Genomic DNA, 16,698 nt, shown 5'->3' with positions numbered 1-16,698 from the left:
CATTTAAAGGAGCAATGGGAGCAAGTGTACCTGGCTGATGAGACGGATCTGCCTTGGGTGAATCCGATGATGTTGGTTGCATAGTGTCCGGATCCATGGCTCTTGAACTCTGCTGGCTCTTATGGTGATGATGAAAAACCCGGAACGGAGGAGGATCGGGTAAAGGAGGTAGTTGAATCTGAGTCGTCGCCTGTTTCTCCTCAACCCTACTCTCCTCCTAAGGAGAAACCGAGAAGAATGGTTGACTCTCAAAGAATGAGATATCAATGGAAATATAGTACTTGCGGGCAATGGGATCATAGCAACGATACCCCTTTTGAGATGAAGGGTAACTAAGAAAAACACAAGGAATAGCCTGAGGGTCAAGTTTACCACGAGTAGGTGACAGGTTGTGGACAAAACAACGAAACCCAAAAACACGCATCGGAATGGTGGACAGCGGGGCTGTAGGGAACAAGAGCTGATGTGGGGCCTTATACTCTAGTAGTCGAGAGGGCATGCGATTGATGATATATGTCGCACACAATACTGCATCCATCCAGAACTGTTTTGGCACATTCATATGAATCAGCAAGCCACGAGCAATTTCGAGAAGGTGACGGTTTTTTCGTTCAGCCACACTATTTTGTTGGGGTGTTCTGGCACAAGAGCTTCGCTGAAGTGACCCACTCGAAGCAAAGAACTTCGTGAGATCACTATGGAAATATTCCTTTGCATTGTCCGACTAGAAAATATGAATTTCCGTTTGGAACTGAGTGAACACCATGCGTTGAAAATCTTTCACAATTTGTGGCACTTCATCTCGAGATCGCCTAGGGTAAACCCAAGTGTATCGAGAATAATCATCAATCAAAGTAACAGAATACTTATAGCCAGCCGCAGTAGGTAGAGTAACAGGGCCCCAAACATCAGAATAAACAATATGAAATGGAAATTCAGATCTTTTATTTCTTAAAGGTAAAGAACTTCTACAATGCTTACTCAACTGACAAGTTTGACACTATAACTGACTCACTGACAAGGACTCAAACAACTATGCCATAACTTTTAACGACTCAAAAGAAAGATGACCTAAACGACTATGCCATAAATAGGCCTGACTCTCACTCGACGAACTTGTGGACTCAGTCGCCACTAGACCAGCATTATTCTCCAACACGTAGAGACCATCCACCATGCTTCCTCTACCAATTGTCTTCCCCGAGGTCAAATCCTAAAACACACATGAAGACGGAAAAAAGGTGACTGAGCAGTTCAAAGAGTGAGTAATACTACTAATGGACAACAAATTAATAGGTAATTTCGGAACATGCAAGACATTAGGAAGAGTAAGGCCAAGTGGGAGAGATATGGTGCCTCGGCCAGCTATGGTAGAAAAAGAACCATCAGCCAGTCTTACCTTATCTCTCCCAGAGAGAAGGTTATATGTCTGGAACAAATTTGACTTACCGGTCATGTGATTTAAGGCTCCGGAGTCAATAATCCAAGGTGAATCAGTAGTATGAGATGACACATGGAAGGCTGTGGCATTACCTGATGTAGACGCAAATGAGGTAGGAGTAGGCCTAGAATCCACCTGGCGGAGAGTCCTACCATACAATTCCAAATGTTCACGGAAGGAGTTGATAATATCTTCCTTAGGGTCAGAACCAGGATGTCTCTCCTGAGTTACGGAAGGACTAGTCTCTGTCGATGCCATATTAGCTGAGTTATACCTTTTTTGATTCTGCTGGCCTGGTTTCTTGCTCTGATCCGGTGCTGATTTCTTACCCAAATCCTCTGCCCATTTAGGTTTTCCATGGAGATCCTAGCATGTATCTTTAGTGTGTCGTGTCTTCTGGCAGTGAGTGCACCAAAGCTTGCTTTTATCTTCTGATTTTTTCTGAGTGTCACCCCTTTTAAAGCCACCTCTGACATTTGTATCTGAATTTCCCCGGACCGCTAGGGCAACTGACTCCCCTTCTACACCATTCATCACACTTCTTCTGCTTTCTTCTGACTGCACCAAGGCATACACCTCCTGGACTAATGGCAAGTCTTTACTACCTAAGATCTGTACTCTGATGGACTCATATGACGAATTCAGCCCTAGGAGGAAGGCAAACACGCGTTGCTGTGATACAAGTGACTTATAGGCTTTTGCATCTTCATCACACTTTCAATTCACATTCTGATAGTGGTCAAGTTTTTTCCATATTGATGTCAAATCAGAATAGTACATCGAGAGACTCCTCTCCCCCTGCTTGCAAGTAGAAGATTCAGCTTGTAGTTGATATATCTTGGCATAGTGTCTCTGTTCTGAATAAGTGGACTTCGCTTGTTCCCATATCTCACAAGCAGTTTCAGCCCACATAAAAGTCTTCCTTACACGTGGCAGCATTGAAACCAAGAGCCAAGACATCACCATACTGTTCTCTTGGTTCCACCTATCATGCTCAGCACTTCCATACTTCGGTTCCTTTACTCTCCCATTGATGTATCCTGTTCGCCCCCTAGCAGTGATGTAGAGTTTTATCCCCCTAGACCACTCAAGGTAATTCAGACCATCAAAGGGAATGACAGCCATGGGAAAGCTCATATCCATTCCCCCACTCACTCCATTGTGGCTCCTTGAGATCTCTGAAGTAGCAGAATTCTCAGTCGACATGGTCAAGCAGTTAATCAGTCCCAAACACCGGACTTAGGACCCCTCCTTACTCCACAAAACAATGCTCCACTCAGTTCACACCCACACACTCGGGTTTACCAACCAGATTGAGCACAAACAGTACCAAATTCCGGACAAAAACTGAGGTAATATTCGGCAGATTTCAGACCTGTATAGTTTTATCAGTCCCCACCTACCAGAATTCCAGAATGTCTAACAGCCACTAATCAGCAGGAGAGATCCTTCTTACTTATAGTCAACTCAAACCATTGAGAAGACAGGTCAAGCATTGACCTACAGTTGTCTTAACACATGAACAGGATCACACGATCCAAGAAAACTAGGGTTACACAGGTTCGACAGCATTCAGCCGCCCCAGATTCATAGGGTTTTCACTCGGCACATGACCAAGGAGAGTAAAGAAGAGAAAAAATAGGGAGAACTGTACCAGTTGTAGCTATTCTGTAGTCCAGAATCAGATTTCTTTTCTGCTAGTCTGTTTGATCTGTTCTTTGGGTTGATCGATCTTCTCTTGACAGTAGGGTTGATCGATCTGCTCTCTTTTAATCAGCATTCCCGCTCTGATACCATCTTGACAGTGTAGCCGGCCAGAGATAAGTGGAAGAGGAGAGAAGAGAAGAGAAGAAGAGAAGAGAAGAGAGGAGAGAAGAGAGAAGGTTTGCAATGTAACAGTACTGGCGGCGCCAGTGTTTATTTTACTATATATAGGGCGACAGAAATAACAAGGGAAAAGACCCTTGTGCCCCTGAGTACAATAACAGACATAACAGAAATAAAAAATGAAATAAAAAAACACTTTAATTAGCCAAACAGGCCCTAACATCTACAACTAAGTTATTTTAACATTATTCCAACAATGTTTATAACTAAAATGATCTTATATATTATTCAAATTCTCTTATTAATTAGTAAAAGGGGTTCAATAGCATATTCTTAATTAGTTTCATCATTCATGCTGCAAGAAATATCATTTAAGTTCATCTAAGATAGAAGGGTGACTTGAAATTCTCTTTTGCTTAATGATCAGTGGCTAGCTTTGAAAAGGCTGATAGATGTGAGTATGGGGGTTTTAACCCCTCTTTCAGAGCAACTAACAAAGCCATTGCCTAATGCCATGGTCCTAATAAATCTCAAGGAACTATCATCTGGGACTTACAAGCTTTTGCTAGAAGGTGCCAATTTGGATTTTTTTCAGAACCTTGTTAATTGAATTAGTCACATTTTAATTCTGCAATTCCTATAATTGATTGTTTCATTTTAAACCCTTATTTCTCAGGAACACGCTTGGCCATTTCTGTCTGTGGGGATGAACCCTATGAGGAGTTGGACATTTTCAGGAACATGCTTGGTAATTTCATATCATGCAAATCCTTACGTATATCTATACATATATATGCATTTACATATGTCTGTATGCACACAAATGGAACATTATTGGTGTAATTTCTCATGATATATTGCATTTGTGTGATCCTGGTTGATGCTATAATAGTTAACAATGGCTCTGATTGGTCCTCCAAATTTATTTATCTATTTATTTCTTGGAGTTAATATTTCCCTTGCAGATGTATGGACTGCTTTTAGGATTATCCAATGTGTGATAGATATTTTCCCATTCACTGGATGCTTTTTTCTTACTATACATGTTAAATTTCAGCTCAAAAAAAAAAAAAGATTACTGGTTATCCCATGTTTAGCCAATGCTTGACTAAACCATTTGCCAATCTTTGAACTTAATAAAATGTTGCATCTAGTTCCCTTGCAAAAAATCTGATTTTCCTCATAGCATGTCTATACTGCCACAATGCATGGTTATTTTTCTTCATCCAGCTAACCACAACCCCATGAGCAGTCCCATGAGCAAAAGTTGAGATGAATTTAGATACAGGTTGATTCTTGTTATAAGATAAAGGGAAGAGGGTTGGAAAGAAATTCCTCAAAAAGGATATAAAATGATATGGCTTAACAAATCATACTGAAGAACATCTGTATCTACTGAAATTTAATTAACTTGGAAAGACATAAGTATTAAGAAATGACAATTAGCTTCAAAATCTAGATATAGAAACATGATAGTACCATATTAAGTGAAATACCAATATCTCTATCCATGTCCATGATCTTAGGAAATAGAGAGTTCTCTCCCTGTTTGTTAAGGGAGAGTGGATACTTGATGTTCTTTTCTCTTTTCGAGTTCCTGGCTTACATTGGCCTTAACAAGTTTGTTTGCACCATTTTGTTCATCACCCTGCTGCAGTATGCTGAAATTTTTTTTTTCAAGAATCAAGAAAAAAAATTACTTCTTAAAGCAGTATGCAGTATGTTGGAATTTATGGTCTATCATGGAATAAAAAACATTACTTTTTAGAAAAATGGTTTTATCTATTACCACCATGAAGTTTTTGGATCAATCTAACAGATTTTACAAAGGCATTGTGCATTGATACACATTATTTTTTTTTCCTTTTTCTCTTCTTTTTCCTTGGAAAAGGTAGTTTGTTGATAGTAGTGGTTACTGAGGGTTTCCTACATGTTATTAGATCATATATTATATTCTATCTTATCTATGTGAAGGAACATTGTTGTCAATCCTTAACATCCATCAGATGGTTTGTCATCTTATATCATTGCCAACACAGTTTTCCATAAAGAATGTCATTAAAAAGAATACTCCAAATTCTGAGTAGAATTTGTGAGCCTAATTTCTTAGTCCAACCATTGGATTGAGTTAAGCTTTTGGTATGTTTTAAAGGGAATAGAAGGATTCCTCAAAGAAGATAGGAGACTATTTATAGACTACAACATGGTAACAAAGAAGAGAGATGATCAGGTGACTTTATGAGTGAGTGGAAATAAATAAGCTGCCTAGTAGACTGGTTCAGTTGGTAAGGTCTTTGGCTAGTTGAAACAGAGACTTGGGATATGGCAATTAGATGATTGAGTTACCATTTTCATATGATTCAATTAGTAAGTCTGAATCATTTCAATCTAATAGGATCAAAACACACACACACACCCACCACTATTAGGCTTTTGTCTTGCACTTTCAGTCCAAGTTCAAATCAAAAGGCCTACATCAATATGGCAATAGGCCTATACCTTATAGCCAAACTCCACAAACATATCTAAAAGTTGTCTAAGAAAACCAAAATATATAGTATAACAAAACATTGAATACTATATATACAGTCAGAGAATCTGGTGTCACACAGCAAAGTGGGACGGATAGAGTAAATAAGATCTAGATGGATTCATTTCCACAAATTGAGTGTTTGAAAAGCTAAGACCTAGTTTATAGAAGAGTTTTAATATAAAACATGGATGATAATATATACAATTACTGGATTCAACTTGGTTTAATGAGTTCAATAGAGCAGAATTCTTTTAATGGTTTACTAAAACTTTTGAAGGAATTTACTTGTTTACAAGCATTGGAGGTGCATATTCTGAAACTAACATGGTTGTTCTATACATGTGAAGGAATAACTCATCATATTTAATATTTATTTTATTTTCCAAGTGGATATTCTAGGATCATTTATGGCTTCACTGAATACAAGCATATTGACAAAGCGCTCTTGATATTTGATCAAATGAAGAGCCTAAAATATAAGCCAGATGTGATAACTTATAATACAATTTTAGCAATGTTGGGACAAGCAGGTCAGCTAGATGAAATGTTGCACAAGTCTGCAGCCATGTAAGAAGTTGATGTGGTCCCAAATAGCGTCTCTTACAACACTTTAATAAACAGCTTGGGGAAGGTGGGCAGATCGGATTTTGGGAGAAGACGAAGAAGTTTTTGTAAAGAAATCTTTTGAATGGAGTTTGTGTTTTTGTTTTTTGTATTTCATTTCAATTTGGAATGATTAAATATAAAATAGGGTATTTGAAGCAAATTAAAATCTTATTTAGTATTTAAAAATAATTATAGGTTATTTTGAATGAATTTCAGGTTATTTGGGCAGGTGTTAATATATATATAATAGTTTTAGCGAAAGTCAGTGCATGTCTTTAGCGACAGTCGCGACAATTTTGAAGCTTTACCGACAGTCAGGAAAACTGCCGCTAGAACTTTTAGCGACAATTGTTTTAGTGGCAGTTTGTCGACTGTCGCTAAAAGTCAATTTTCTTGTAGTGAATCGGGTTGGGTTAAAACACTTTCTGGTTAATTTAAGGTCGGGTTAAATTTTGGGTTGGGTCAACAAATGTTAAACCTTACTCATAAACATTTCCGGTTAGGGTAATGCCAAAATTAAAGGAATTAATCTTAAAATTCCAAATTTAAAAGAAATTTAAAAATTCAAACAATAAATAGTAAACAATAAATATTAAAGAGTGACATGTGACCAAACCTCGACCCAACCCCAAAATTTCTAGGTTGGGTCATTCTCATATTTCGAGTTGCTAGATATTAGACCTTGACCTTGTTTTTCTAGTTGGGTCTAGTTGGGTCTAGTTGGGCTCACAAGTGGGATCAACTTTTTTGCTATGTTTTTTTCATGGTAGAGATTGCTCCTTCTTGGTCTGACGTTTTAATGGCTTATATGCCTTTTTGGCTAACGTTTTAGTAGTTTTAAATCCTAATATCACAATAGGTTTGCATCAAAGAATGAAGGGGAGGGGTGAGGAATTAAAATAGGTTTCTCTTTTGGAAAGCAATTAGAATGGGTTTAGAAACAAGGAACAAAATAGCAAAATACTATGGTGCCACAATAGGTTAGTAAAGAAATGGAGAGAAGAGAGGGGAGATGAATTATAATAGGCTTCTTTTTTGTAAGCAATTGGAATAGATTTCTTGTGGAAAAGAAAAACCAAGTTAAGATAAAAAATATTGACACACCCCAATACTTCAAATGGGGTGTATTTAGTGTTTCAACCCCATACACCTTGTCAGCACCCAATTTTTGCTTGACCCCTTCACCCTACCTCTTTTATACCTTCATTTCTGACAAAAAAACTTGGAATCACAACCATATCAAATTGAGACTTTACAAAGTCAAAAATCTCTCTTTTGACACAATCCATAGGATAAATGAAAATCTCAAGACCAATATCGACATCCAATCAAATATAGCCTACAGACTTAGGAAACTATAAATTATTCATACATCCAACGTTCATCACACCAACTTCCTTTCTAATGGCCCTGATCCAACACACCCATCGCCTCAAGATCACTAGGATCCAATACTATTGCAAGTCTACAATGACCAATCTCAAAAGTGTCAATATTTCATTTTGATGGCACAACTAGAATTAGAAAGCCTAGATTAACCATTTCTTTCTCATATCATAACCATTCACTTGACTCCTCACCTTAATCATTGCATACCCACCAAATTTCATCACAAAATCCCCCCATTTGACTTGCCATCAAGCCTATATCCTATTTAAAAAAATCTCATCAAGTAGAGCTTATCATCCACCATCCCAATTTCATATGATTGGTCAGACCTCACCATTGTGTACAAAAACCCAAAAAACTCTAGAACGCCAAATTTCATCCCAAAGTTCCCCCATTTGACCCTTCATTAAACAAAGATTCTATTTCAACAAATCTTTTTGATTCAAACTTGTTAGCCATAGGTCTCCATCATCCCGACCCTATTTGGCCAATCGGACCTCACCACTATGTTCAGAGACCCAAAAAAACCCTAGCATGTCAAATTTCATTACCTAATTTGCCATTTGATCATTAAACAAGGAAAGTGCCATTTTGACGCACAAGATTGAATCACCACCTCATCTGTCCTAATATGAAACCTCAAAAGTGTGATGGCTGATGTCAGACCCATTCTTGACCTATTCAAATAGTTGGACCAGTGGAATTGAGCTTAATAGACCCAAAAAGCCCAAAAATCCCAAAGATACCCTCACTTAAAACTAAGAAGAGACAAAACCACTTTTCAAAGTTCATTAAATTTACATTTTTTGCCATTGTCAGGCCCAAATACGGGATTGCAATGTCCACCATACCCCAATCTTTTATTGGACGCACAAAACCTGTGAAAACCATCCCCAAATTGAAGAAAACCTTTCACCAAACAAGAAGGCTTGACCAAACACCATTTTTTTTTGAAAAATCTTTACGTAATTTTGTGAAAAAGTTGTCTTCAAGCCCAGGTCCTTTGATTGGACGAATTTCAGAACTCTCCCCCTTCCCTTCTCTATAAATATTGATCCAACTCGAGCTCAAGAAAAGGAGGGGATCTAGAGAAAGGAAAGACAAAAAGAAAGAGCCAAAGAGGCATTCCCAACTCCTATAGATGCCCCATTCGTAAGAAAACCCCCAAACATGTTAGACAGTGTATGCCCTTAGCTCTAATTAGATTGATGTACTTCTGACATTTATTGTAAATGATTAACAATACATAACTTTTTCATGTTATATCTGGTGTGTTTCTGTGTAATACCCTTAAGCTGGACACTTATGAGACTCGTGTTAGTTTAAAATTTTCACAGCCGTTGGATAGACCTGGGGAGGTTTTCCTGCCAAGGCTGACACTAATATTCTGCCAAGTCGGTTGGGGTGGCTTGTCTCTGCTGCTAGGGTGAGACTTGAAGCACATGCAGTGTGGGTTTGTTTGAAACCCTGAATCAGACCATTTTCTAGTTATACCCCAGACCTTGGAGACAAATAGGCAAAGCTGGAAAGTTACACCTACCCCTAGACTCAATTATGGTACTACACTAGGTGTTGGATTGGGCCGTCTTTGATATGCCAATTAGTGAGATCTTTAGAAGGGGTCAAAACCTGGGTATGTTGGGGCAGTCCGAGAATTCACTTGAGTGGGTGATCATAGTGACAAAATCAATCCCTTTGTCGAATAAAGTGAATGATTGGGGACAACACTCTCTCTGATGGAAACCTAAACTGCCGACAGTGGATTTCAAACATGTTTGAGATTTGTTTTGCAAAATATATTTATATATTGATATACATATATTATGTTTCATGAAAAAGGTTTGAAAAGGTTCTAATTCTTGAGATCCATCTTGAGTAGAGAGTGCGACATTGTACCTTGCAGCCGATAGAGAGGTCCTTTCTTGTCGGGTAGTGTGTGATCATTATGGGCTGAGAGGTTAAGTGTAAGACCATTTAGGGCTTTTACTTGATGGGCTAATCTCACATCTAGATACAGTTCTTAGGCATTCATAAGATGGCTAGACCCAATGACCATTTAGTGTAAATGTTGGGCTCATTAAGAGCCCATACTGATGGACTCAGGGGCTTACTGTATTTAGTAGTGAATTCGGCCAGGCCTTGCAACAGAGGCTAGGTTGAACCCATGTGGCTTATGTGGAGATCAATGATAGGGTCCCACGCCATACAAAGAGAGCCAAGCTAGCCATCACTTAAAGGAAAATGAGCCTAAAAGCTTAATGGGCCTAAAGCCCAATTCAAACTGGGCTTAATTATCCACTTAAAGAGTCCAAATCCAAATAAAGATTTGGATTAGGAAGCTTCTAATTGGATTAGGAGAAGTTGATCCTGATCTACAAATAAGATAAGGGATAAGCCTTATCACTTAAAGAGTCCAGATCCAAATAAAAATTTAGATCAAGAAACTCCTATTCAGATTAGGAGGTTAACTCTTTAAGGATTATATAAAAGGAGGAGGGCAAACTGGAAAAAGGTTATATAGTTTCATAGATTTCTGCATTAGTTCTCTCTCCCTCTGCTCTTATCGCCCTACCATGTTCGATCTCCAGTTCTTGGAGTGATCAAGATTGGATCTTGATATTGATTCTTGTTGGAAGAGTCAATTTTGAAACTGTGCTCACATCCCTGCTTGATTCTTGCTGAAGAATCTCCTTTCTGATCCTACCTCACCCTAAACTGTGTCATCTATAGTGGAGGAAGGATTTGGTGAACTCTTTGGGCGTGAACACCTACATTGGGAACTACTGCTATTTCCGTATCAGGTATATCCCTCCCTTAATCTTCGTTTCAGATTTGGCCCGATTTGTTTCAAGAACGAACCTTGAAAAATGCAAATTTTCTAAATCAGGGAATATGATTCCTATAAGGGAGAAGTAAATTTTTGAATTGCCCAACCACCTTGCATGGTTCGGCCTTCCCTTCAAAACATTTGAACTTGAAATTCCAAATCCACTTGCCACATTTCAGATCTAAAACTGGCACAACATATCCAAACTTCCAACTATCTGAAAGCTCTTCCAAGCTCATTCAAGCTATCGCTTCATTCAGTTCAGTTGTAGGAATCTCAATAACAAGGCAACATACGAAAGGTAAGCCTCTCACCACATTTGTAACTCGAGTTTGTTTTTCTAGGTTGTTTGAAAGTTTTGAGACCTCAGAGAATCATTGTTCTTGACTTCTTCGAGATTGAGAATAGAGACAGAGAGACAAGGGTCTTAGGGAAGTTAGTACCTAAGACCTGATAACATCACCTCAAAATCGGTCTTAAGAGAAGTTGATAGCAAGAATCAAAGTGTCGGTATCGGATATCGTATCAAATAAGTCAGATACGAATACACTTTGGAAATACATGGATACAAACGAAAGATATAAAAACGCTTGGATACGCTAGTGAAATGCATACAAATCACTTAAATACATTAATCATACTAAACCAAAAGTTGAATTATCTATGAATAAGATATAAACACATGGGAATTACATACTTCAATAGGTTATATGAAGAGAAATATTACAATAAACAATACCGGGACTCTAGAACATTCAAACATTATACAAAAATTATCACTCTTTTCAATTTTATAATTATAATTTTCAATTTTTATTAATTTTTGGGTATATTTATTAATTTAGTATTTTATTTAAATAACAACTATTTTTTAAATAATAAATATGTCTTCATTTTTAACATATAATGTTTTTATTTTACACATAATTGTAAAATAAAACAAATAAATCATTTAATGTGGATAAAATAAATTATATTTAATTTTTAGTTTTTATTAATTTTTTTGGGAAAATTAAATCTTAAATTATTTGTTTTAGTTTTTTATAATTATAATTTTTTGTTTTCCATTAATTTTGTTGGGAAAATTTATTTATTTAATATTTTTATATAATAACTCTATTTTTTTCAAATAATAACTATGTTTTCATTTTTAACATATAATTATGTGTAAAATAAATTATATAAATCATCTAAGTTGAAATATATTATTTTTATAATTTTTTTGGAAAAATTAAATCTTAAATTATTTATTTCAGTTTTCATAATACTATTTTTAAACTTGTTTTAAAGAGGAAAAACAATCCAAAAGTACTCAATGTACAATTTTTTCAAAGTAGACACAGATACACGTCCATATCAGTGTGTATCGGACCGTATCCACCGATACAGTGCGATATGACTCGATATGGAGGCATATCGTACCGATACACATGACTCATAGGACATGTATCTAGTCGTAGCATATCCTATATCCATGATCATGGATACGGATATGATACGCCCCATATCGGGAGTATCATATCGATACCTTAATCGTTAGTTGAGAGCATGTTTCTCCATATTTTAGAAATTCCGACAACTATTTCTATTGTTTTTCACGTGAAATAGATCCTAGACAACTCCAATATTGGGCTGTTACAACAGGTTGGAGAGAAGGTGTCTAACACCTTCCCTCTCCCAATCCTTAGGATCCAAAAATCTCTCGGTTTGATGCTTTTCTTGGCGAAGAACGGAGTTACTATCAAAACAAGTATATCAGTTTTTGAATCTAAAGATGAGGGCTCATTTCCTCTAAAAAAAATGTGTGGCAACTCCATTTCTTTGAGCTGACCATGAGCTTTCTAGAGCTCACACACCCTATGTGTATGCTTTTTTATAGGGTGAAATACTTGAAGTACCCTATGGTTTATCAAATGGACAAAAACTTACCTTAGTGTTTGAAAAATTACTTAAGGGCTCTTAAGTTTTCTGACAATGGACAAAATCCACTCCTATTGTTAGTGTCATTACAATCTATTCACATGTGATGTCATGTGACACATAATTTTTCTTAATTTCAAAATTACCTTTTTGCTGTCAATTTTTCCCTTCATTGTCATTTAAATTTTCAAAATAAACCAATTTTACTAAAAATAAACCGAACCAATTTACATTATGAAATTCAAGGCAGCCTTAAGTGTTTTCTGCTTGGGTTCCAAGATCCAACCACTATTTCAAAATGGCAAAAACAAATTTTAGAGAATAGGCTTGTTCAATAAGGATAAAGCACTTCCTGGACAGAGCTCTCAATGGTGGAGCAGGTGATGGAATGTGGCCACTAGAAATAGGGGATTAGTGTTGAGTGATCAAGGACAATGCCCCTAGTTGCTACTTACCTAGAAATGCTTAGTGTTGGTTTCAATCTAATGGTAAGGTTCTATGCAAGAAACGGAAACAAAAAACAAAACTAGAAACAGAGAATAATCTCTTATAAACAGGAATAGCTCTATCTTAGGTTGCTCATTGCCTCATTCATCTTTGGCACTGGTAGAGAGTGCATAGAAATGATAGAAGATTGTGTAGATGGCTATGGCTGATGGTGATTCTCAAACATGACATGAAATCAGTCCTCTCTTATGGAGAGAGAGAGAGAGAGAGAGAGAGAGAGAGAGAGAGAGAGAGAGAGAGAGAGAGAGTTCCTTGTTTGGAACAATGGCAATGAAATTTCAACATGACTTGAAATCAATATTTGAAAGTACAAAGCTACCCAAAGGAAAATTTATCTCTTATTTGGGCAATCAGATTTCAGCATATTCAACAATGAGTTTTTGTGGTTGTGGAATCCAATGATGAACTCCCCTTGCTTTAAAATGTGACCATCAAAGAACGTCCTTTACTGTAATTGAATCTATAAATAAAGCAAACAATAGAATGAACCTGAGACACAAGCCCTTGAAATAAAATACGAGGGACTAGCCAATCTGAAATGAGCTTTGGACTTTTCGAGGCTTTTTCGTAGAACACTTTTTCATGTGTTGAATATAAGTTGTGTGCCCCTTATATAACAGGTTCAGCCTCTAACGTTCTCTTATGCATTTAATGCTAATAGGAATGTTTTAAAAGAATCGTTTGGTTGACTGAGTCAAAGCTCCTCTGGATTGAGGCAAATGTCTCACTAACCAAGGATCTTGTCACCTAACCATCTAGTCTATACTAAGCCAAATCGTCTACCATTGACCTAGTAAGAGCTAGAGTGGATCTGGTTAGTATTCTAACAATAATACCTCTATGCAAAAATATTTCAATAAAAACCAAAAAATCAAATATTTTTTTTTACAAGAAAATAGATAAGTAATGATACAAGAAAACTTAGTTGTGTGTGTAAGAGTGCAACATAGAGATGATTTTTTTCTCCATCAACATGTGGCTTATCACATGGCTATTGGATTTCCTAACATGTTGAAGATTAGCAAATGATGACCTATGGCCACTCTTCCAACATCTACCACTTGGCCAGTTAGGCCCAAGATGAATACCTACCATTTAATCCCATTGATTTTACATGCCTCGCATAATCTGAAACCATGATGGGTTTTGTCAATGGGTTGGCAATCATATCTTTTGTGGGCATGTAGCCACCAGGATCTCGTTTCATTGGTAGACATCATATAAATACTAGCATTGGAGGTCAATTTATTTTCCTTTAAGACTAATCTCACCATTCTTTATTGTTTCGATGGCAACTTGGTTGTCATTGAACAACATCAGAGGTCCATTTGGCATACCAAGAATCTGGAGCTATTCTAGAAACCTTCTAATCCAAACTCCTTTCGAGGATGGAGAGCTACATGCAATGAATTTAGCCTCCATAGTGAACTTAGCCACACAACTTTGCCTTTTGTTTGTCCATGAGACAAAAGCCCCTCCTATGAGGAATATGTACCTGATTGTTGATTTCCTATCATCCCCAAGTCTCCTACAAAATAAGCATCACAATAGCTTAATAATTTTAAATCGTTTGCATGATAAGTCAATTTAAAATGTTTGGTTAGCTATAAATATTTGAATATCCTTTCAACAACTTTCTAATGGGTTTTTTCTATTGGATTACTTTGGTATCTATTGACAAGACCAACAACATAAAACAAATCAGATTTTGTACAAAGTGTTGCATACATTAAGCTTCCTATTGCTTCAACATAAGGTTTAACTCCCATTTTTTTGTATTTCTTCTTCATTCCTATGAGCCATTTCTTTACTTAACTTGGTCTCTTTGCAAATTGGAGTTTCAACTTTATTTCAATCCTTAGTGTTAAATTTTCTTAAAATCTTTTCTAGGTAATGCACTTGTGAAAGAGTTAATTTTTTTGTTTTCTGCCTCTTTTTATGTTGATTCTGAGCACATAACTAGCACCACCCAAGTCTTTCATTTCAAAGTTGGTTTTTAACCAATTTTGCTTTTCATTAACCATGGAAACATCATTACTAGTAAGAAGAATATCATCCACATATAATGAAAGAATAACAAAGCTACTCCCATTATTTAAGATGTAAGCACAGTGGTCAAAAGGATTGGAAATGAATCCAAGTTTTGATATTGCATTGTGAAATGTGTGGTACCACATTCAAGAGGATTGCTTTAAACTATATAGTGATTTCTTCAATCTATAAACCTTATCTTCTTGTCCTTTGACTCATAACCTTTTGGTTGGGACATGTATATTTCTTCATTAACTTTTCATTAAGAAAAACAATTTTTATATCTAGTTGACACAATTCTAAATCTAGGAATGCAACCAAAGACATTATGATCCTTATTGAAGTAAACCTTGCAATCGGGGAATAGGTTTTTTCATAATTAATCCCTTCTAATTGAGTATATCCATTTGCAACAAGTCTTACTTTATATTTTTTATGGATCCATCAACATTTAACTTCCTTTTTAGTACTTATTGCACCCTATAGGTTTTCTATTTTGGGGTAAACCAACCAATTCCCAAACTTGATTTTTATTTATTGAATCTAGTTATTATTTTATTGCTTTACACCATTTTTCTTCATCATGTGCTTTCATAGCATCTTCAAAATCAAGAGGATATCGTCAAGATATTCTTCATCAAAATTAGTGTAAGAATCCTTTAATGTTGATGAGGGATATCTTTCTCTTTGTATTCTGGTTAATGTGCTATATTAGATAAATTTTGTCTTTCAAATGTGTCTTCACCATCATTCTTTTCTTTAATAATTTCAAACAAACTTGGCAAATCTTTGTTATCCTGAATTTGGTCATCTAAGAATACAATATATCTGCTTTTCATTAGCTCAATGGTTCAATTTGATTTGTGATTAATGAATTTGTACCCTTTGCTATTTCCACTATATCCCATGAAGGTGCATCTAATACTCTAGGGGTGTGGATCAACAGAAACACAACTCTGTCAACAGAACCTCACAACCTACCCTTGCTGCCTAAAAACTCCTAGACTTTCTTCGCCCTTCAAGGAGACCACCGCACTTATCCTTAGCACACCACCTACACTCAGAGAACAATCCAAATTCCCATCTCTAGAAGATCCATATTCCTATTTTCTCCACCAGAGAGATGCCGGTGGTCGAAGGGAGTGGTGTTTCCAAGTTTGCCTGAGACTATGCTTAGGCTAAGACACTCTTTGGACCCCAAAGCCGGTCACACCATTGTTGAACTCTGAAGCTAGTGATCTTGAGGCTGAAGTTGGTGGCACAAGTTTGGGGGAGTTGGTGGTGCCACCATTGGGGGAGGAGAGGAGTTGTCTGACCTTGGGGTTTGGGCGTGTGAGGGCACCCCTTTTGATCCCTCTCTTCAACCACTGCTACATCCCTTATGAATCTTGTCAATGAAGAAAATAGGGTTTTTTTTGAACGTGAGGGGAAGGGGCGGAGGAAGAAGAAGATCTGGAAGTTCTTCAGGAGGCAACAGTTCTGGAGAGTTCTTTCACTGCTTTTATTGGATTTCCGGCCACTCAAGCAATGTAACTCCTCCAGGAGCCACAATCTGTGGGTGTTGTAGATCTGGAAGTTCTTCAGGAAGCAACAATTCCGGGGAGTTATTTCACTACT

At 36.9% G+C, this 16,698-nt stretch overlaps 1 protein-coding gene across 1 annotated transcript in view; it reads left to right on the top strand.

Annotated features, from left to right (window-relative positions):
- Positions 1-16,698, top strand: part of LOC104608603 (protein CURVATURE THYLAKOID 1D, chloroplastic-like) — a 36,067-nt gene that overhangs the window by 6,252 nt on the left and 13,117 nt on the right. The window contains exons 2-3 of the mRNA XM_010274635.3: positions 3,696-3,840; positions 3,945-4,016. Of these exons, the coding sequence (XP_010272937.1) occupies positions 3,696-3,840; positions 3,945-4,016 (217 nt within the window). The remainder of the gene's footprint in view (positions 1-3,695; positions 3,841-3,944; positions 4,017-16,698) is intronic.

This window comes from Nelumbo nucifera, chromosome 1 (assembly GCF_055504915.1).
Source record: "Nelumbo nucifera cultivar China Antique chromosome 1, China Antique-T2T, whole genome shotgun sequence".
Classification (NCBI taxonomy): Eukaryota; Viridiplantae; Streptophyta; class Magnoliopsida; order Proteales; family Nelumbonaceae; genus Nelumbo; species Nelumbo nucifera.
Note: the sequence above shows the minus strand (reverse complement) of the source record. Positions and strands in the feature narration are given on the sequence as shown.